Below are 21,123 nucleotides of genomic sequence, written 5' to 3'. Positions count from 1 at the left end.
TATGTGAATGCGAATGCGTATGTGTATGTCGAGAGTATACTAGGGTGGATGATGGATGATGGGTGATGGGTGATGGGTGATCGGATAGTAGATTACGTAGGTTTTGGTTTTTAGTTTCTAGTCTTTAGTCTTCAGTCTTTAGATTTTAGTTTTCGATGTGTGGGGGGGAGGGATTTATTTTGAGGGAATTCATTGGTTGGTTCGTATATGTCATATGTCATATGTCATATGGGGGGGTTTTTTGGGTGGATGTATTTGAAAAACGGGTTTGGTTTTGGGTTGTGGGCGAGGAGGGGGTTTGGGAGTGGAGTGCAGGGCAGGGCAGTGAGTGTAGTGGAGTGGAGTGGAGTGTAGTGGAGGGGAATGAGGCGTCCTTGCTTGCTTGCTTGCCTGTAGTTGCTCTCCTTGGGGTTTCTTCGTGGAGCGCAGGCGAGGTGGATAGTCGGGTAGGTAAATGAGTCGGTACGGAGTGGTTATTGATGGAGTGGTGATGGATCAATTTTATTTTTTTCTTCCACTTTTTTTTTTTGTTTTTTTTTTCCGGCGAGAGGATATGATGTACTTACTAGATGGTGCTGGATTGAGATTTGCACTGGGAGTGGTGGGGAATCGGGATTGGGATTGAGATTGAGATTGAAATGCGGATTTTGAGTTAGCAAGATGGTGGGATGTGGAGTAGTTGTTGGTTGATTTGGTTTATATAAGCTAGGGAGGGGTTGGGGTGAAGTGAAGTGAAGTGAGAGAAGAGGTTGTAAAGGTGTGAAGCCGGTAGATTCGTCAGGTTCGGAGGGTCTTGTGGATTCGGTGGATACGGTGGCGGGATCTCGGGGGGTAGAAAATATGAAGGAAACGAGAGGGGAGAATTTTGGGGGGGGGGATGGGTGGACGAATGTGGATGGGTGGATGGATGATGGAGTAGACAAGGAGGAGTTGAGATGAGATGGGATGGGATAGGGTAGGATTCATTCGTTTAGCGGTATTGAAAAATTGGCTCCCCGACGGGTGAGATCGAGATTGGAAATTGGAAATTGGAAATTGGAGATTGGAGATTGGAGATTGGAGATGAGATCTAGAGGGCAGGGTAGGGTGGAGGTAGGGGTAGGGCATGGAGGGGTGGGATGGAGTGTGATGGGATAGGATAGGATAGGATAGGATGTGATGTGATGAGATGAGAGGGATTGGAGATCTGAGTTGAGATGTTGAGCGTGTAGAAAGAATTATATATGTGTGTATATATGTATGTATATAATATATGCATGCATGTAAACGAACAATTCGGATAACAAGTAGCAAGAGAAGAGGGACGAGGGCAAGGAAAAGAAGATGAGAAATTATACCTTATAGACTACAGATTACCGATTCCAGATGAGCACTCGTAAAATCATAATTTGCCATTAAGATTATTGTTGTGATGTATTTCCCCAAGTAGAGAAAAGATCAATTACGGTGAAAACCCAGTTTGAATAAATCACAATGGATACTTATACTCATGGAACTATGTGGGATATAGGTTATGAATCGAATGATGTAATTTTATGGGTTTCTGAAACGAAGTATCCACGTTGGGCTTTTGGCTTTTTGGTTCTAGACTAGCAGGAGTGTGTGGGGGAGGGAAAGAGAAGTGATGCCGAGATGCGCCGGAGATGGAGATGGTGATGAGGATGAGGATGGGAGGGGTGTGTAGTGTAGTGTAGTGTATTCGTAATGGTTTACGGTGTAGATGTGGATGTGGATGTGGATGTATGCATGAGGGAAAAAGTAGGGATTTAAAGATTAGAGGTATGAATTAGATCTGGCTGGATTCTTTATGTGATGAGAGATGGATGGATGGATGGTAGGTAGGTATGTAGCTAGGTTATTGAAGATGGCTAATTTTATTTTCACAAGATGAGATGGATTGATTATCTTTAAGGGTTTGTAGGCATGTACATCCACTTGTTAGTTTGTGAATTGGGAATTAGTCGATTTTGCTACCCCGAGTTGAGTTGCGTTTCACATGTGTAAATATACATATACATATACATATACATATTTACTTACCTAGGTATCTATCTATCTATCTATCTATATCTAGAGCACAAACAGTTGGTGATTATGCTTGTTGGTATGTTTAATGCATACATTGTACTCGATTAGGTATATGTGTAGATAAAGTGGAGTTCGCTGGATAGATATTGATGTGGGGCCGGGCTGGGGAAGTGAAGGAGAGGAGAGAAGAAGAAAAGAGATTGGATGTTTGGATACGCGGAGGTGTGAGTGAGGGATTGGTTTTGCTGGGTTGGTGATATACAGTGTTTGATTGTGAAGTTGTGTTGTGAAGAACTACAAGATTCTGGAATTCACAAATGATACTCTGAAGATAGTGGGTTTGAATTGAGGGCTGTTTAGTGGTAATCTACATGATATAGATCGATAGGGAGAGGTGATAAAAGCGCGGGGCTGGCGATGGGTAGAAGACAGGGAAGATTTAATAAGATATGGGATTTACGGAAAGGATGTAGGATAGTTAGGTGGGTAGATATTCTACGTATAAACTTTAGTGAGGCATGTGGATTTTACTTCGCTTTGTTGAAGATTCATTCGAGTGAGTATGATTGTCATCTTTTCGGAGAGGAGAAGGAGGAAAAGGAGATTGATAGATCGACAGAATAATACCGAGTTCCAAGGCTGTATTTACAGAGGAATTTTCAAACACCAATCTCAAATCATCCTCAGAGTCTTGGAGGCTACATGGCAAGCGAGAAAAAATTAGACAGACAGAAAGGAAAATCTCATATGCGAGCAACTCGGACTATATCTCGAGAGAGAAGTGGGTTTGATAACCTTTTCCTCTTTCCTTCGTCCCATTAGATACACATCACTCTAGACGTATCGCATCGTCGGCATACATAGCATGAGCTATAGAAAAACCGAAGCGACTACAATCTCACTACGTCGACTAGTCTCAAGTCAAACTCACGATCTCCATCTCGAATATCGTACATTCTTCCCTAGCGGGGATGTGTGGTTCGCTTGAAGGTGATAAGCGATGTGAATTTTCAGGAACACTTGGCGCATTTACCAAGGAAATGTATCGTGATACGTTTATACATCACGTCGCATGTGGAAGTCCACATCGATAGATGGCTAGAATTTTGCATTTTCGCATCTGCGTATACATATATCCATCGTCATGACAAAATGGAACGATGTATTTAACAAGACAGATGCAATATCATCTTCTTTCCCACAAGAATTGTTTGTTTACCAATTAATATCTCCAACAATACTCAAGCGAGTATGATCGATCTCTCTCTTGAGAAATCGATAATGCACGATTAAATTCTTGGGGTTTCCTGAAATTAATTTATCCCTTTTCATGCTTTGACTTCGAGGGATCTTGAAGTGCTTGAACTTTGTATCTGGATCACGTATATATACTACAGTATTCCTGCTTTAGACAAATAATGACCGAGACTAAATATTCTATCCGTATACAGAATGCTTATAGATAAACAGCGTGTGTGCACTGTCGAGAGATGATAAGAATCTCTATTAATAGATGAATCCTCGAGAAAGTAGTAACGAGAGCATCTAGCCAACTACCCTCTCCATCTCCCATTCCTCCTGTATCTTCCCCACCACTCCACTACATCTATAGCCCCAGATCATCTCCCTCCAGTCCATCTCAAGAATCGCAATTCTTCCCCAGAACTTCCCATCATCTACTCCCCCCCTCGATCTCTTTATCTATTTCTTCCAAACCCCAAACCAAATCATCTATTCCTCCCTTCGACTCTGCAATCTCCCAACCACACATACATACATACACCTACACAAACAAAGACTTCTCCGATTCATTCCCACCTACACATCACTCTTACTCATACGAATAAATACAAACGCAAAGATTTACAAGAAATCCAAGGATGTTCATGATTCCTTCCACACTTGCGTATTTAAATCTTGAGATGGACTTTCTCTCGTTTTCATAATTACTATGTATAACACACATCTATATCCCACACGCATATTCATCACTCTTCGATATCATGCGCTGGGAACAGGCGAGAGATATTCCCATGTTATGTTTTGCAACATGTCGCTCAAGCACTCAAGGAATAGACGGTATAAATAAATTGAATGTAAATTACATGATATGATATTGAACAAACGAAACTTGATTCAGACGCTCGACGTTCACAGGAAAGTCTTGGAATTCCCTGGAGAGAATATATTTACTTGAGGGATTAAATCTATTGGAGAGTTTAAATTCGCTTGAGTTGTTAGATTCGCCTGAGGTCTTAAATTCACTTGAGCCATTAAATTCACTCAAAATATTGAGACGCTCAACCATTGTCAGAAACTTTGAGGATCTACTTGAGGTATTAAATAAACAAAAATTCTCTGAGATCCATACTCAATTCCTCAAATATCAAACTTTCAGCCCTTGAGAATTTCTCATACGAGAGTAAAAAAGAAACCCCCACGCACACCCAACATCTCTAGAGAGATGTTTACAAAGAATTCTGCCATTCTAGGGAAACTTCCCTGAAGATTATAACAGATAAACAAATGTATCACAAAATCACATTCCCTTCCATCCATCAAAACGGTAAAATCTAGCTAGTCCTAGAAATTCTTAAATCCAAGTGGATTCATCCGGGGTTTGTCGATCTCCTGCCGCAAGGTTTATGTACCTACCTAGTACTCCAGTCCACTCCCTCGGCTATCATTCACACCGTTACACACAATCTCACATACATCCAATGTGCGTGGCATTGAAGAGTACTCGGTCCGCACTTACTCGATTAGTTTGCAATCCGATGCATAAGCATCGGGGATACTTCCAAAAAAGTATGTCACATTTAATCCTTAAATCTACCTTCCTGAAATCCCACCCTGGGATATGCAAGACGTGAATGGTGTCCCAGGAACTCGGTTATCGTATGATGAAGGATTGGAGGCCGGGATCGAGATGTTCATAGGTGGGATGTAGTTTTCCCATTCGGAACGGACCGTGGTGGTAGTGTTGAAATCGGGTGCTGTAGGGGATCGGGGATGATCCGCCCCCTTGAGGATTTAATTTGAGAGATGTTGAGATTCGCATATAGCCGTTACAGTGTAGTGCTTCGGAGATTCAATATAGGATAATGTGGTAGGATGTTCGATAGTCCCTGCATGAATCTGAATTTTCCTCCTCGCGCTCTGAGTATTTGTAACGTTGCTCAATTTTTTTCTCTCGAAAATTATCGTATTGGAGAGCATCCAGGTAAACTAGATAGATGATTTTGATTCGGGCCTAATACTCTCTAATGTTTCATCGAACGATGATATGCAGACAGCAAATATTGAACCCACGCCAGTGCAGAAAATTGCCCATCGGATTGATAGTATTTCTTGGGCGATTCTTTCGAGAAGGCTTGTGTATGCTGGATGATTCTCCTCAAATTATTCTCCAATAAGATGAATCGATACATCATGATAAGAATCACTTCAAACAGAGATGCATCCCGATTGAACAGAGTAAATAATCCCGTGTGGATTCATCGTGAGATGCTTGGCTGTTCCTCTCCTCTGGGTGCGTACATCAACACAGCCATCGTTTCTTGCAATCGTTTGAATATTGCTAAAGGTACCTGAGAGAGATTTAATGCAGTCAAATGGGATGGCTTCGTATGCTTTTGAAGATGATATGAGAAATGAGATATGAGATGTAAGGTATAAGATTGAGAATTGATAATAATGAATCATACCTGGGGTGTTGTTGCCCTCAACAATTCATTTCACTCTCCATTCTCATATTCACCGCCTTGGGTTAACCTTAGTCATTCTGCCATTGGAATAATCTCTCCTCCTTCAGTCTCTCCTCCTTCAGTGTAGAAATGGAAGAAGATGTCGACCCTTGAAATGCTTTATCGCAATTAATGTCTCGTGTTGATGAGGGCAAGCCCCCAAACCCCCAGTCCTCGCTGCGCTCGATTCTATCATTGTTGTTGCCTCCGTTGAGTTGAATGTTCACCTACATTGTAATGGTTAGACAGACTCAATCAGGGCACTCATTTATTTGAATCACGTGGGATTATTCCTGGTAGATATAGACATGCTCTCTTCACATGCCTACCTACCTTTGATCATATATCTTAAACTCGTATGCTAGTATAATTGAATAATTGAGCCCCCTTCTCTTTCTCTCTAAGATGCGGGGAAGTCACGAGTGTCATGTGACGTCAGGCGCGGGAATGGTGAAGTCATATTATTTACGCCGGTTGAAGGAGTCATTGACTGGTGGGTGAGATGAGATGATTGAGATTTGACGATACGTAGAAGAGCCAGAGGTAACATATCAATTAATTGCATTTGCATTTGTGCCCACACCGGACTGTATAACGAGCAGCTAGGTAAGCGGGGGTGGAAGGAAACTACCTTTGAAGGAAGCTAGTTGTTGTCCGGCTGCAAACGGTTCCGCCCACTAGATGCTCGTGATAGTCACGTTTCCGGTCTACTGCTCCTTGTGTGATGGGGGGATGGAGGGGTATGAGATAATGGTCAGGACAAGACATTCTAGAATGCAGTGTCAAAGAGACATCCTATTCGCCAAGAAAAGGAGGGGTAATTCGTATCGTCGAATCATTGTGCAGAAGCATAGTCGCAATAACTTGATTAATTTGGACGGAAAATCAAGTTATCAGATGAACTACCTCTGCCTCGTCCCTCCTGTAGGTATCGACGAAGTACAATGTATACGATCGGGCTATCTCGCTTTCGAAATGGACATTGGTGTGGAGAGAGTGAGTACCGAGGGAGCAATTGTCGTGACACTTGCTTTCCTCCTTAAACCACCGAATCATAGTCGTTGGTCAAAACTTGGCTGGAGAGCAAGAGAGGAAAGAAAAAAAAAAGATTTCATAGCTGTCAAAGATTGTCAAAGCTTCTCATTTCCGTCTTCAGTCTTGCTTCACTCCTCCTCCTTCTTTACCCTTGGATCGGTTGGGTGGATCGTGGATCTTCCTAGAAGTCGATCAGTGCAGTCACTAGTCAATCCCTAGTCGCTCCACGATGACGTATGGCCGATAGAGTCCGTCAGCCACATCATCCAGACATCCAACCATCAACAGCTTCATCGGCAAATTGCGTATGTAATCAGTGTCAAAGCATTTTCCACATTTCAGTTGTTTTCCGTTGGTGACATATGGGTTCGTTCGTATTAGAGCACGTGAATTGAAGAAGAAATGCAGAGAGGCAGAGAGGACAAAGAACGACGACGGGAGAAAGAAAGACGAAGAGAAGAGAAGAGAAGAAAAGAAAAGAAAAGAAAAGAAAGGAAAATCCTCTGCCGGTATGGAGTCTCCTTGACAGATGAATAAGAAACCGCCAAGCGCAATGTCTAACGTGGAAAGGTTGGAAGACACGAATGATACATATACACATACACATACACATACACATACACATCAGATCACGTCGCTGGAGGGACATCCATCTTCTACCTGCACCTGCAACCAAGACTTCTACCTCATAGCAGAACTTGGCCATTGTCAATTAACATCAAGTCAATCTTCAGCCAACGATCAAGTCGTCAAACTCACTTAACCCGATATTTACTAGCGGAAGCGAACTTCCTATCGTCATCGCCGTAACTGCCGCCCGCTCCCACCTCCACTTGGTTTGGTCTTTCCTTGAGTTACCTTAGCACCAGCAACAAAACTGGCGTACTAAAATTTCAACCCTTAAAAGCTTTCTGTCTGTTGGTTTTTCGATCTGTTCCTTCCTTTCCTTTCAAACAAATCATTCCACATCTCCATACATCATCTATTTATCTGCCCGTACAATCTTGAAGGCATCGCCCAATTTTGATACCCTTCGTCTGGAGTAAGTGGGATTCCCTTCCATTCAATTAATTGATGGTGTTGCGATAAATGACACCGATCTGCAAGGTGTCGCTTGTACGACGACGGAGATTTTCCCTTGCTGGTCAATGGCACGATAGGCTGGAATAGGGAATGTAAGAGGCTAACATGGCACTTTGTATAGTTTCCTATCATTCTTCACAATTGCATTGCATTCCTCTTGCTGCAATCGAGTTTTTTCTCTTAATATCTTACAATTAATTCGCTTCGTCCATCATGGCTGCTACTCGTGAGTTCTTGTCTCTATCTCTACAGATGCTTGGTTACGCAAACCAACTCTCTCAAAGAAAAGTAGCTGATTGTTGATTGATTGCAGGCGGCATAATGGGCATAGTGTCCCTGATCCTCCTTGGCGCTTCGATTATGTTCATGTTCTTCGTGATATTAGGTGGCATCACAGGCACAAGTCCTCTGGACAAGACACAATTTCTTTCAGCCGACACTTCAAGTATTGCCGGAGCCAGACCAGTGTCACAATGGAATTTCTTCAGAGTCTGTGGAGCCGGAAACACCGATTGTGGTAGCTCAGTGCCCGCTCTTCCTCTCGGGTATGCCTGGGTTGGGGGTGGCTCTGGTGCTCCATCCAGTATTCGTGGGTAAGTTATGTTCAATCCCAGAATTTGGGACACAAATTAATATCATGCAGTTCATACGGAAAGTCCACCACTAGCTTCACCTACTTCTACATGTGGAGATTTGGATGGGTGTTCTACCTTATGGGGCTCTTCTTCACGGTCTTCGCGTTTTTTGCTTCGCTTTTTGCAATGACCAGCAGAGTAGGCTCCTTTTCCGGATCTGTTTTGTCAATGATAGCTCTCTTTTGGTTCTCCCTTGGAGCTTCATTGATGACGTAAGTTCTCCCATCATACTCACTCAATACATCATAATCTAATCAATTTTCAGTGCCGAATTCGTGAAAACCCGCAACCAGTTCCGTCGCTCCAATATGAGTGCGAGTCTAGGCCGATATGCATTCGGTTTCACTTGGGCAGCATGGGCATGCCTAGCGATTTCTGCCGTTCTCCTTTGTATTGGAGGAAGCGCGAGTAAAAGTCGCGCAGAACGCCGCAACAGTCAGCCATCCGCTGTTCGTGATGCTCCAATTGAAGCAGCAGGTACTAATGGTGGCGGTATGTTTTCATTCTACCGCAATCAACGCGAGAAACGTGCTACTCGTGGAGACGATAGCTCGTTCACCAGAAATGAAAGTCAGCGTCGGGTTGTCAAGGATGATTATGCTTAAATGCATATCTTCATTGTTGATGAGGCCGATGCTAACAATTCTGTGACATTTAGCACGAAATCGACCGACTTGGACTACAAGATTGCGACCGGAATGGACACGCATGAGAAGCAATGAATCGATATCCATGACTAGTCGTCAGTCAGGTTTTTGTATTAATTTATGAACGGATTGGAAAATCCGTATTAGCGGCCGTGGCAGTGTCAGGGGATCTCGCGAAGATTCCCGTTAGCGATATTAATAGTGAATGGTTGGATGGGGTCGGGGAGTTCACTTCTTTCTTTCTTTGCCACTTGTTTTGTTAGTGGTTGTAATAATACCTTAATGTTAGCTTTTCTATTATTAATACATGAAAGCTCTTCAAATCGATAAGTGATTCGTGTTTGTGTAAAGAAATGATTAGGGACTGGTGAGATGAGACTCATTATTTATCTGCCCGGTTATCGTCCTTCATTTGCGGTCAATACTATTACCCCCTTATCTCTTTTCATTTACTTCCTCGATCAGTATGAAGCTTCTTGTTGTCAAGTTTGGAATTGAAGAGATTGATATAAATACAAGAGGACAGAGGGAGATGAGATGATGAGGAAAAAGAGGGGAAAGGAAAAGACGAGAAATGATGAGGGAAGATGAGAAAGGATAAGAAGAGATGAGAGAGAATAAGATTTAAATTGAAAGTATATCTATCTAATGTTATACGTAACATAGACTTGGCTCGGCCTCATAGAAACGACTCATATTATTAGAAAAGCTTACACCTTTTTATATAATTATGAGAAATAAAGAGATAGATAGGTAGGTACACAGGTAGGTATATATAATATCTATCTATTCCTCTCCTCGGTCGGTCGGTCGCTTGCTTGTCTGCAAAAACCTTCACTTGTAGGTACTGTTAGACAGATGCTGTTGTTCTGTAAGGATTTTAGATGATCATTTTCTTGCAAGATTATACGAAATCTTGGAGACTGTAGTCAATTATTTTGCACGTCTACCATTCTTCTTTTCTACTCTACTCTCTCCACGGTCGGTATTCTACATATCCCCCACCGGTGCTTATGTTCAATTCGTTTCCTCCGCGGATATCGAATGGGATTAATTTCTTTACCGATTCTGGCATGTCTTCCCAGCTCGTCCAATGTACCCCGTTGGTATCGCCCGGCTTGCTCTTCTCGTCGGGTCTAGCTTTGATATTATTTTCGCTTGCCGTTTTACTCTCCTCGCACTTCTCGCCTCGGTCTAGTCGTCCTAGTCCTGCGGCAAATTCGGCGACCCATGTTTGTGCGACCGCGGCTCCGTCTTTCAACATGGCTTTGTATGCGGGCCATCTGCTCTCTTCGTGTTCCTTGAAACCCTGCGTTTCCGCATCGGACATTTGTTCATCGATACTCACGATTTTTTTGCCGTCGAGCCCGCATGCGTTGATTCGGTCCCACCATCCTCTCTCCATGATCATGTTGAGTCCAACCCCGTAACTACTTACGTTTCTCCTCAGGTGCACTCCTAAACTTGCTAGCTTCTCGCCTTCGTTCAGCCATACCCCTGGATTCTCTGTTCTTCCGAGAATCTCCAAGCCCATTTTGTGGAGCAGTCGGATGGTCGATTCTTCTAGAAGGTTCACGTAACATTTTGCGCCTATGTTACGGAAAGCTAGTAGGTCAACGATGGGATAGATGACTAGTTGGCCGGGACCGTGGAATGTTATGAGACCGCCGCGAGGCGTTTGCACCACGTCGGCTATTTGCTGCGTTTTGTCAGAGGTGGTGAATGGTTTGCGGATGGTTGGTAGATGAGTGGTCGAAACGGGGATTAATGGCTCGCGAAGAGATTTGAGGAGAGTTTCGGAAAGAGGAGTTTGGAGCTCGCGTCGCCCGGTGGTGTAGACGGGAGTCGGTTGGAATGTGAGGACTGTGGGGATTGGCGCGGGAGGTTTGGGGTCGGCATGTTGCTGAGCTGAGGCTTCTGCGTGCTGGTTAGGATTATAGTAGACACGGTGGAGGGAGATAGGAATGCATTGAAATAGACATACCTTTCTTATATTCGAGCAGTCTGGATACGAGCGTGGATTGAATGGTTTGAGCAATGTGGAAGGGGGTGACGCCGCTGAGATGAATGTGGCGGATGGAATTGCTCCGGATTGAGGGAGGGGGTAGAGGAATCATGGTTTGGTAATCATGAGGAAAGAAAAGAGATCAATACAAAACATGAGAGTAGCATCAGAGAAAATGAACGCGACAGAAGACCCGGCAACAATGAGTTTCAATGCAAGAGAGAAGAGCAATGTGAATTTTGACAGGAATGAAAGAAATGTTGTAGAGTAGAGTAGATTAGATAAGAGCTTTTCCAAACTGTCTGAAAATAAGCCCAAATCTCATCCTCTTTACTTCATACCTACATTGATAAAGGCCAATATGTTTATGGCAACCATAGAGAATACTTCCTCTGTCCGTTTCATAGAACTGGAAATATGCGAATGAAGTGGTAAAAATGCATTGCTTGAGATGTTTTGCGATCAGTTTGCGATGAAGATTAGAGCTTATCGAATATTACATAATCAGACATCATCGCTGAGGTCAGATCAGGTAATGCCCCGCCATGCCCGATCTCCTCTTTCGTTTTAAGCTTGCCTTCCATCGGTACTCGTCGGCTTCGACTTTTCTTGATCCTCGAATATATCACAATTAACTCACACCTTAGAAACTTATTGACACCGCGAAATTATGTCGGAAGCTCCTTTGAATTACGAAGCCTCGGCCGGCACCACCAATCTCCAAGTCTCGAGGACCTTACCATCGGAAGTAGTCCAATGTTTAGAAAATGCTAGATTTGTACGTTCTCACCTCCTTCCCTCAATCGCATCTTCTTCACAAACACATACTGATGATGAACCATAGCTACATCTCGCCACATGCACATCTCTCCGTCCTCACGTCTCCCTCATGAACTATACCTATCTCCCCAGCACCCCCTGGTCTCCTCATCCCACCATCATCATGACCACGAACCCATCCTCGAAGAAAACTCACAACCTTCTCGAAAATCCACACGTGTCGCTGTTAGTCCACGATTGGGTATCGCATCGTCCGCCCACGGGAAATAGAGCTGCGAGTCCGCCGCGGAATGCGGGAGGGAGGAGCAGTTTGGCGGAAATGCTGATAGGATTGAATACGAGTGCGATTAGCAGCATTAGTGCGACGATTAATGGGGAAGCGAGGATAGTCGAGAGGGGAGGAGAGGAAGAGCAATGGTTGAGGGAGAAACATTTGGAGAATTGTGTTTTTCTTGGGGAGGAGGGAGTTAGGGCTGGAGAGGGAGATGGTGGGAGAGTGTTTGTGGAGGGAGAAGAGGTGAGGGTTGTTAGTGTAAAGGTTGGAGATGGGAGGGTTAGTGATTGGAAAGGTGCAGTCAGAGATTGGGTTTTGGAAGATGCAGGTGAGGGAGGAAGTAGTGCTGAGGGTGAAACTTTATTAAATGGAGTTCATTGAGGTAGCAATTAGGAATGGAATCCAGGAAGATTGATTTCATATATATTGGAAGTATATGCATTTTTATGAGAATATTCAAAATTACTCGCAAAGTGTAAGGGCGAATTCATCGTTGAGGTCGATGACTTATTTGAGAAGTTGAGTTTCATTCGGGTTTCTATCACCTCTGCGTTTCTTTCAAAGAAGATATCTGACCAAAGGACCATGAAAATTCAACAGTGCATCAAGAACAAGATTGGCAAAAAGCAAATCGATAACTGAATCCATCGCTTAGTTGCTTTGGAATGGAGACTTGATGTCACACATTCTTGATCTTTTAATTTCTTATAGGATTAGGGCAGAGAGGTCCAATACTTTCCACGCCATGCCAGTTTGTAATCCAACCTAAGCTTTCTCGGGTCTTTGATTTTTCATTCAGTGCTGTCACATTTCTCATAAAGGTGGACATAATGATTTCTCGTTCAACTCTTGTTGTCACTAAAATCAATAGCTTTGACTAGAGCTTCATAGAATACATTACAAGTGTATGTACTTCAGTAGTCTTCAAAGTAAGCAAAAGCCCATTGTATTGATATTGAAATCAAGAGTTGCGCAGAAAACTAGTGAAAAGAAGGAGGAAGTTATAACAGCGAGTTCTACAGTATCGACCATCTTGGCTCATTACTCACTTGTAATATATATTTTCATGCTCGTTCATTCACAGCTTCTACATTGATAGTTCAGGACTACCAAACCATTGACAGAGGAGATATTCATTTTTTCTATTGCTACTGATATCCTCTGTATCGAGCATGCGATAAACGAGGCTTGAATGATACCTCTTATTCCGAGGAGGAAATCTGGAACTTGGCTGTCGGGCAATCAAAAAGTTTTTGCTCGAAGCAGTATAGAGGTTGAAACCAGAAAACTGAGACTGAAGACTGACATCTAGCCTTCTCTCAGTGTTGCATTGGAATGGAAATTGTACAGCTTCTCAAGTCTTCGCTTATGCAAGAGCATATCTAAGAAATCCCACTATATCTCTGGTGGGTAGATTGGCACGATGTCTTTTCTGCCTATAATTGCTATCATTGTGTAGAAACTCACTTGTCCTCGAGCTTGATTAGGATGAATGAGAACCTCTAAATTTGGAGCTTAGAAGCCATCTTAATTACCCCTTATTCTGCAATTTACCTTTTCATTTTTTTTTTTGTCTAATTCATCCGCCAGTCATCGAATAGAGGAGCGAGGAAAGTGCTGTCATTCAAAACATTCCGTCTTCGTCTCTCCCCCTTTCCCCTCCTCTCCTTCTATCTTTCGACACAAAATACCACGGTTCAGTCCTTGTGTCTCTTCCTCTCGATCACTTCCTCTGAATATCTACAATATATTTATTCTCTTGAAGTTCGATTAAGTGGTAAAGTGATTGTTCTCCTCCAAGCTCTATATTTTCAAGGCTTAGCTAACTTCTTGGAAAGGGCGTTCAACGCCAATCAAGACCTTCCATCGCAATTTCGTGTTTTACTCTGCGAGATATGAGATGAGTCTTTGGAAATATTATCATTTGATGTACAATTTCCTTGCAGAGCAAGTTTTATTTCAGAGGCCTTGGAGAGATCTGGCGATGTTACACTCTATAATTCAATACTCACTTAAGCATAGCAGGTGAATAGATAGAACCTTGGTGTATTTTTGCATGATGCCGGAAGTATCACCACTATGGGTTTTCTTTCCACACACACCCACAAACATCATATTAGGAAGATTCAAATTTGGAAGAAGATTTTCATAATAGCATGTTGAATGCCACTCCCCCTACTCCAACTTCATCGTCGTAAAAAAAAAAAGGTAGATACAAAGAAGAGAAAAGTATATATAAAAAAGAGAAGCATAAAATGTACCATCGCCAAAGGCAACGTACCTCATCGTTTCCTTCACTCACACCTCACCATTCCTTACTCTTCCTTCTCTCATCATTCCAAGTCTCTTTTCTACCCTATCTGCCTCTAAGCAATCTTCCCCAAAACAAAAGACAAAGCCAACGATTGATACTTCGTCACATAAGTCAAATGAGCCAAGGTATCCAAACCCGAGCAACAAAATGGATCTCCAAAATCGCAGTACGATTTCACGATACTGGAATAGCTCGTGAGCGATTGATCGCTCGTGCGGGGAAAGAGTCCGTTTTGGAAACAGGTTCCCACGTGAAATGCTTGTTGGTTGACCATGTAGCGAGGATCGCCCATCTATTTGAGGAGTTTGTTAGAAACTTATCATGTGTGTAAACTGCGGGGGATCACAACGATTGAAGAAAAGGAGATGAGAGGAGAGCATGGAAGAGAAAGGTGGTATATACCATAACCGCTGCTTTAATATGAGAACCATACGAGGAGTCGATAGCCGGAGTTTTCGTTCCCAACGTTCCGCCCCCTCCGCCTCCGAGCGTATCACTGATACATTCCGCTGTTCGTTTCATGACAAATTAGCATTTTTTAGAAACGATATAAAAGACGCATTGGAAGAAACTCACCACCCTGGGAGTACCCTAAAAGCACAATTTTCTGCGACGGACACGCATCAACCGCCGCAATGATATCTGCCTTCATGGCTGCAACACCACTTGCAACACTGGGTGCATAAGGTGCCAGCACAGCCGGATAGGAAACAGACGTTCGCGTGACCGATTTGCTAGTCCCGAGTTGGATGGCAGAAGCTAGAGCGCCGATGATACCTTCACCGGGCAATTCGGTGGATGCGCGAGCGGTGATGATGCGGATATCAGTGCAGGCTGCGGTTGCGTTTACGGCAGAGGTATCGGGCTGGGGGACAGGGAGAGGAAGAGGGTTTGCGTGGATGAGAAAATTGGAGAAGATTGAGAGGAGGGAGAGTAGGACGAGTGGTGAATGCATTTTGGGTGGTGTGCGGTGGACGGTAAACTGGATCAAGCTGAATGTGTGCGGGAAAGATGTCACAGCGAGGATGAGAGATGAAGAATCGAAAGAGATGAGATGAGATGAGATGAGATGAGATGAGATGAGATGAGATGAGATGAGATGAGATGAAACTGATACACAAAAAATGAGAGGATGTTTAATGCTCATATATATATTTTTACACTTTCTTGGTATGTTTCGTCAGTCTCGTCCCATTAACTTGGCTCACATCACATCAATAATCCGTACCGATAACAATGAGCTAACAACTATACCAGAGGGAAAAACAAACTCATCACTTGCTGGCTCAAAATTCCCGAGGTATTCGTCTATAGTATATGAAGGGGTAAAAAGCGGGTCTTCCCGCTGAATATTCCTTTTGCGAAAAGACGCTCTCCCGTTGTACCAAGTGGGTACCAAACACTCCACCATACTGCTTGTTTTCCTACTAAAAATTTGTTTCTGTGACTTCTATCCAGAGCCGATATACAAAGTTAAGATGTCACTGTCTTGATGTGGCCCCGAGGTGTTCTTGGAGTCTGCAATGCCGGGAGTTAAGTGCTTCATGTCTACACCTCGTAGATGCAAGCCGACATGAGCCAAGAATGCGGGGTATTCTCATCCAATCTTCGATTCCCAATATCATTCCAACTGAATGCAAGAACTACACCCCTCATTACGATCATCATCTGAACTATTGAGGGTTTGTTGAGGTTGCATTGAAGAACATGAAAACACCTCGGCGCTTTGTTGTTCTCCAAGAGATACATCATACAATTGAGGAAAGACAAGCAAGCAATCCATGGAATACTAATGAGAAGGAAAGATTTCGCAAAAAAATCCCAAAATACAAACGTTTCTTTTTCACATTAGTCATTGTCATTATGATAAGGTTTCCCCATAATTTTCCACTGTAACTGCCGCGAGGCCATGACACTTGCATGTAGATCATAATCCACGGGTAAGGTTCAGAGATGAATTGGGACCATGGATTGTCGCTTCTCAAAATAACATTGCTCTTTTCATCTCATATAAATGGGATTCTGTCCGGTCTTTGTCTGGTCTAAGCTATAATCTATCGTTTAGTTTCCAAAATTTTATTGATCTGGAAGCAAGTGGGGGAACTTGTTTTTTGAAACAGGATCCCTGAGCCAATCGCATCTGTGACGAGAGTGTCCATGATAGAATTGAAAGAGGCATATATAATGATGATGACTATATGCAATGATCTGAGCACAGTATGAAACATCCAACCACTCTGTGATATCATGCCGAGGTATTTTTTGTCATGTAAAGAAAGGACTTCAAACGAACAATAAAGTAGAACATCAGATGGTGCACGACAGCGTGAGTGATCATGTGAGCGATAGGTTCATATAAGTTTCAGCATCTCGTATGCGGCTTTTCCCCACAATACGGGATCTGATAGATCAAACTGGAATGATAGGGCTGGACGAAATTATCAGTAGACTCAATACTCCAAAAATCAGTTTGTTTGAACAACAGCTCAATTGACCGAGGTACGCCTCGAGTTCTACTAAGCTGTATGATGATACCCATGACTCAAGATCATGGGCTCTCAAGATTTTTTCCGCAGCCGTCATGATTTTATCTCCCACTCATGAAGGTTGGCATTTGATCATTCGTGATTCTTAATTCTCGGCATGCAACTCATTACAGCTCTTCTATTTATTCCTTAGGGATTAGATATCAAGGAACAGTGACCAGACATAGTGACCTGACATTGCGCCATCATGGATGCAGCTTTCCCTGACTCATACACAAATTTTGACACCTTTGATCATTGCCATTCAGTCGCTGTCAGAAATTGTTAGTCTCCCAATGAGATTGCAAATATTCTAACCGGTAGAATTCAAATACAGATCTGGAAAGCCTCTGCGAATATCAAGCTAGAGGGAACTGAGCATGACTCAATGGCGGGTCAAGATGCTAGATACATTACACAAATCTAGGGAAAGCCAAAACAAGCTCTTTTGATCGCTACCAGGTTTTAGATACTGGAGGGTGAAGGCTGAATACGCTCCAACCAGGACGAAATTTCCGTCGAACAAGATGTAACACGTGTTTAGCCAGCCAATCGCAACTTTTTACTGTTTCGGTTAGTCCCGTATAGCTCGTTGTGGAGTTTGGCTGTGCAATTGGCTGCTAACCGAATATGTTCTCGCAACCTTTTGATAAATGGCGAACCCTCTTTTGATATTTGAAGTCGACTGTTCGGGATCCATTCCCGATTATGTATGCCAGTCAAGCCGCATAGTTCTAGAAATTTGGATGCACCAGAAGCCCAGATTCATAGGATCACGCTGAAGGTGACACTAACCAGTTTCACTACATTTCAAATCTTGAAGTATTGAAATACATGAAGTAGTACACTTGGAAAGCACTTCATCGCATGCCAAAATAATCGAACCTACTCACATATCAGTAACAAGTCCTTCAATATTAAACAGTTGGAGCTAACCAGTCTGCAACATCCAGAGTCGCAGGAATCATTTGTTGAAAGTCCGGCTGTATCCAGTATGCCATCGGATCTGGAGACAAGTAATTCATGCTCCCAGGAAAATTAGGGTCTTGATATTGAGCTGTTTCCTGGGTCGGATTAGGCATTACCGTAGTAGGCCACAAATTACCTGAGACGAAATCTGTACCTCCATGTATTGGTGGAGCGGGTTGATGTTGAACTGGTGGCAAGGACGATATGCTCGTGGGTGAAAAATCGTCGTTGTTACTAATTGATGTCCCACCCTCATTCGAAATCCTTGTACCCTTTCCTGATACAAAATTCAATGTTGCTTTTTGATGTGCTAGCAGAGAATGCGTAAGTGGAAGACTGTCTTCCTTGGACTCTCTAGCTGATTGTGATGCTGATAATGGGTCTTCAATGAAGCTGAAGACGGGCACTTTATGTTCGCCAATTTTCTTGAAACGTTTGGTACCCTCAAGGGTATGATTTTCAAATCCTGCTGCCTTCAAAATCGTCTCGAAAAGACCTCTCACCATCTTAGCGACTAGCCATACATCAGAGAGCTTGTCCAAAGCAGACATGCAAATCAAAACTCTTTTACGAGCATCTGAATTCGTTGACGGCAGATAGATCTGCAGTTCATAGACATGCATGATAAGGGCAGAAAGTAAAGAATATATTCTATAGTATATTAGCAACCATGGAACATGTAGTGTACATGATGTTTGTCCTTACAAAAATGGAGGAGCGCGCCTCAACTCATTGCGTGCTATCATGTTTTCAGCGACTGAAGTAATTGCGCTTGCAGATTGAAAAGCGGGGTGTTGCGAAATATTAAGCTTCTCGTGAAGTTCGGATGACGATTTAACGGATGGCAAGTAGGCGCGATACAAAAGGCATCTTGTAGTATGGTATATGGAGTACAGATATGACGACCAGAAGTTGTTGTTTGAAGAATTCCATCGAATCTGTCTGGGGCAGTTCTGAAACCATTCATTCAAAGCCTGATCACATTGTTGTAAAATGAGAGAATTAATGCCATGCTTCTTGGATTGTAAAGAGTAATGCTGAAAGAGTATGTCGTCCATGATCTCGCATATTTTCACATATTGGAGAAAGAATTGCACTTGTATTTCATCCTCAGGTTCCGTGTGGTCGTCAACAAAATCTTCTTCCCGAATCATTTCCAGATCGGAATCTTCCAAGTTGATATGTGCTGGACGTCCGAGAGCGGTTGCTACTGACCGATCTCTGATGTACAAAGTCCACCAAATTCTTTTCCAAAGCCTTTTATCCGCAGGACTGAGACGAGATCCGCTGGGATTTCGGTGCATTCCGAATCCTTGGGCGATAGTAGTCGCTAGTCCATTCCAATAGAAAACATTTTTTGTAACCACCCCTGGTTCTTCCCAGTACTAGGTTTCAATAGTTAGTATTCGATTCAATGACACAAACACAAGGTACTAAGAGCGTACCCATCCTAAAAGAATAAGTGCCTGAACTATCACAACTCGGTCTTCCTCATAATCAGCATCGTAAAGCGCTTTTGCTCTCTTATAGAATATTGTAGCTGCGGGAATGGGGGAGCCATTTGCATCCAACAGCATGGGTGTAGTGCAAACTCTGGATCCAGCCAACAAGATTGCTTGCATTAGAAGTAAGGGAGGCTGGTTATCGAGGTCGTGCCAACGTTGCATGAACCACGATTTATTGATAATTGGAATGACCGGAGCTACCCATTTGAAATATGCATCAATCAACTCCTCACACAAATCGCGAGGTGGAAGTTGCAGTGCACCTCGCTTTGCAAGGATATCCATCTCTTCCGGGTTCATTTTTGTAGCCATGTGTTGATTTGCAGCGTCCTCCGGTAGAGGATAGTGCACGGCGTCCGTTGTGCCATAATAGTCCTTCATGAGCATTGCCAATGATGATTTTTCCTGTAAGTATGCTACCTTTCCAGGATTCTCAATTGCCGATGAGGAAATTGGTGGATTTATTAATTTGACGTATTGTTTGGTACTATCAGGTTGCTGCTTGATATGATCACCGGCTTGAAGAATCAGAGAGGCAAAATCATCGTGATTTGACGCCACTGGCCGAGGAAGCTCATCATCGTCATTCTTTTCCTCTTCTCCATCGCCGTTCTCATCAAAATGACCGCGCCGCTTAACTCTATGTTTGTGTAAGAATACTAAGCAAAGATTTGAGGGACAAATTTCAGAAAGATCTTGGTCTGAATACTGACGATTGATTGGCGGACTTCCTTCTTCCGGCGGATGTTCCTTCCCTGCTCGCGTTCTTCTTTCGCGGAGGTATATTGCAGTCCAAGAAGAATGCTTCACAATTTGTGCACTACAAAACCGCGGAATTAGTATTGCCTGCTGGGAACAGAATCTGGGCAGAAACGAGGAAAATTAGGAATCAATGCTGAATAGGGAAGCAAAAAGAGCACATGGGACGAAACACAATAATTGAGGGTGGCATCAGGCAATTGAAGGAGGCATTTGAAGTAAAGGAGTTGGTTGGTGTATCGTTCATACTCACTGGAATTCCGTGAGATCCTGCGTCGCATCGCACCTAGTCCGCGTCAATGATATAGATGGAAGCACGATTCAAAGTGAGACACCGTACTCTTCTTGAATGGCACATCTGTTCAAGAATGCCATTAGTATCGACTGCCATCTGGAGTGTTAATGGCACTTACCCCGCATGCTCTGCCTGCCCGGGGTCTTCGTTTCTATTTCAGCAAACTATAAATAGGAAGAAAACTCTATTCATGGGACCCTACCTGCGAAACGTTCGACGACATGGCAATGAAGTGGGCTTCGTTGACATATCTTCTGCCTTGTTGTGTGAAGGATCATGCTTTCCCCGGCATCCCTTTTCAGAATGGTGTTGTTGGTGTTCAGGAGCAAACTGGAGACCTGTCGAGGGGTTCATCGTTGAAGAGATCGTTCTGAAAGGTAAAAGTTGGACAAATTCTCATCATATGTAGTCATGATCATGATGAATGGGAATATTATCTGGGCCCGCCCCAAAATATGGGGATTCCCGATATTAATGATTTCTAATGCTCGTATCATATCGCATCTAGGTAGGTGATGGTTTT

The 21,123-nt window shown here is 43.2% G+C and overlaps 5 protein-coding genes across 10 annotated transcripts; 2 read left to right on the top strand and 3 right to left on the bottom strand.

Annotated features, from left to right (window-relative positions):
* Window positions 1-6,899: 6,899 nt before the first annotated feature.
* Window positions 6,900-9,485, top strand: BCIN_06g04320 (hypothetical protein). 4 transcript variants are annotated; one of them, XM_024693519.1, is made up of 7 exons: window positions 6,900-7,318; window positions 7,388-7,851; window positions 8,014-8,118; window positions 8,206-8,485; window positions 8,536-8,739; window positions 8,793-9,019; window positions 9,186-9,485. In XM_024693519.1, the coding sequence occupies exons 3-7, from the start codon at window positions 8,106-8,108 to the stop codon at window positions 9,296-9,298; spliced, it is 837 nt and encodes a 278-aa protein (XP_024549306.1). In that variant the 5' UTR covers window positions 6,900-7,318; window positions 7,388-7,851; window positions 8,014-8,105; the 3' UTR covers window positions 9,299-9,485. The 4 variants fall into 4 exon arrangements, with proteins under 4 accessions (XP_024549306.1, XP_024549307.1, XP_024549304.1 ...); XM_024693518.1 differs by having other exon boundaries at window positions 8,793-9,485; XM_024693520.1 differs by lacking the exons at window positions 6,900-7,318; window positions 7,388-7,851; window positions 8,014-8,118 and having other exon boundaries at window positions 8,123-8,485.
* Window positions 9,486-9,792: 307 nt separating this feature from the next.
* Bclip2 lies at window positions 9,793-11,600 on the bottom strand. 2 transcript variants are annotated; one of them, XM_024693517.1, is made up of 3 exons: window positions 11,525-11,600; window positions 11,159-11,477; window positions 9,793-11,091 (listed from the first exon to the last, which is right to left on the bottom strand). In XM_024693517.1, exons 2-3 carry the CDS (start codon window positions 11,289-11,291, stop codon window positions 10,142-10,144), a joined length of 1,083 nt encoding a protein of 360 aa, XP_024549302.1. In that variant the 5' UTR covers window positions 11,292-11,477; window positions 11,525-11,600; the 3' UTR covers window positions 9,793-10,141. The 2 variants fall into 2 exon arrangements, with proteins under 2 accessions (XP_024549302.1, XP_024549303.1); XM_024693516.1 differs by having other exon boundaries at window positions 11,159-11,600.
* A 130-nt stretch (window positions 11,601-11,730) lies between these two features.
* BCIN_06g04300 (hypothetical protein) lies at window positions 11,731-12,832 on the top strand. Its single transcript, XM_001547108.2, has 2 exons — window positions 11,731-11,957; window positions 12,024-12,832. The coding sequence occupies exons 1-2, from the start codon at window positions 11,850-11,852 to the stop codon at window positions 12,612-12,614; spliced, it is 699 nt and encodes a 232-aa protein (XP_001547158.1). The 5' UTR covers window positions 11,731-11,849; the 3' UTR covers window positions 12,615-12,832.
* Window positions 12,833-14,366: 1,534 nt separating this feature from the next.
* BCIN_06g04290 (hypothetical protein) lies at window positions 14,367-15,802 on the bottom strand. The gene is made up of 3 exons (XM_001547109.2): window positions 15,124-15,802; window positions 14,950-15,056; window positions 14,367-14,839 (listed from the first exon to the last, which is right to left on the bottom strand). The coding sequence occupies exons 1-3, from the start codon at window positions 15,500-15,502 to the stop codon at window positions 14,600-14,602; spliced, it is 726 nt and encodes a 241-aa protein (XP_001547159.1). The 5' UTR covers window positions 15,503-15,802; the 3' UTR covers window positions 14,367-14,599.
* A 1,165-nt stretch (window positions 15,803-16,967) lies between these two features.
* On the bottom strand, window positions 16,968-21,105 carry BCIN_06g04280 (hypothetical protein). 2 transcript variants are annotated; one of them, XM_024693514.1, is made up of 9 exons: window positions 20,803-21,105; window positions 20,719-20,743; window positions 20,646-20,663; window positions 20,559-20,591; window positions 20,260-20,366; window positions 19,487-20,186; window positions 18,747-19,426; window positions 18,009-18,692; window positions 16,968-17,957 (listed from the first exon to the last, which is right to left on the bottom strand). In XM_024693514.1, the coding sequence occupies exons 1-9, from the start codon at window positions 20,952-20,954 to the stop codon at window positions 17,933-17,935; spliced, it is 2,424 nt and encodes an 807-aa protein (XP_024549301.1). In that variant the 5' UTR covers window positions 20,955-21,105; the 3' UTR covers window positions 16,968-17,932. The 2 variants fall into 2 exon arrangements, with proteins under 2 accessions (XP_024549301.1, XP_024549300.1); XM_024693515.1 differs by lacking the exons at window positions 16,968-17,957; window positions 18,009-18,692; window positions 18,747-19,426 and having other exon boundaries at window positions 20,067-20,205.
* Between the last annotated feature and the right edge of the window lie 18 nt (window positions 21,106-21,123).

The sequence above is a fragment of the Botrytis cinerea genome, chromosome 6 (assembly GCF_000143535.2).
Source record: "Botrytis cinerea B05.10 chromosome 6, complete sequence".
Classification (NCBI taxonomy): domain Eukaryota; kingdom Fungi; phylum Ascomycota; class Leotiomycetes; order Helotiales; family Sclerotiniaceae; genus Botrytis; species Botrytis cinerea.
This window is presented reverse-complemented; position numbering and strand designations above follow the sequence as displayed.

Coding starts and splice junctions, on each gene's coding strand:
- BCIN_06g04320 (XM_024693519.1), top strand. Junction 8,486..8,535: donor GCTCCATCCAGTATTCGTGG/GTAAGTTATGTT, acceptor AATATCATGCAG/TTCATACGGAAAGTCCACCA. Junction 8,740..8,792: donor CTTGGAGCTTCATTGATGAC/GTAAGTTCTCCC, acceptor ATCAATTTTCAG/TGCCGAATTCGTGAAAACCC.
- BCIN_06g04300 (XM_001547108.2), top strand. CDS start 11,850: ATGTCGGAAGCTCCTTTGAATTACGAAGCCTCGGCCGGCACCACCAAT. Junction 11,958..12,023: donor GTTTAGAAAATGCTAGATTT/GTACGTTCTCAC, acceptor GATGAACCATAG/CTACATCTCGCCACATGCAC.
- Bclip2 (XM_024693516.1), bottom strand. CDS start 11,291: ATGATTCCTCTACCCCCTCCCTCAATCCGGAGCAATTCCATCCGCCAC. Junction 11,092..11,158: donor ACTGCTCGAATATAAGAAAG/GTATGTCTATTT, acceptor ACCAGCACGCAG/AAGCCTCAGCTCAGCAACAT.
- BCIN_06g04290 (XM_001547109.2), bottom strand. CDS start 15,502: ATGCATTCACCACTCGTCCTACTCTCCCTCCTCTCAATCTTCTCCAAT. Junction 15,057..15,123: donor TTTAGGGTACTCCCAGGGTG/GTGAGTTTCTTC, acceptor TGAAACGAACAG/CGGAATGTATCAGTGATACG. Junction 14,840..14,949: donor ATATTAAAGCAGCGGTTATG/GTATATACCACC, acceptor CTCCTCAAATAG/ATGGGCGATCCTCGCTACAT.
- BCIN_06g04280 (XM_024693514.1), bottom strand. CDS start 20,954: ATGAACCCCTCGACAGGTCTCCAGTTTGCTCCTGAACACCAACAACAC. Junction 19,427..19,486: donor CACTTATTCTTTTAGGATGG/GTACGCTCTTAG, acceptor ATTGAAACCTAG/TACTGGGAAGAACCAGGGGT. Junction 18,693..18,746: donor AGGCGCGCTCCTCCATTTTT/GTAAGGACAAAC, acceptor AATATACTATAG/AATATATTCTTTACTTTCTG.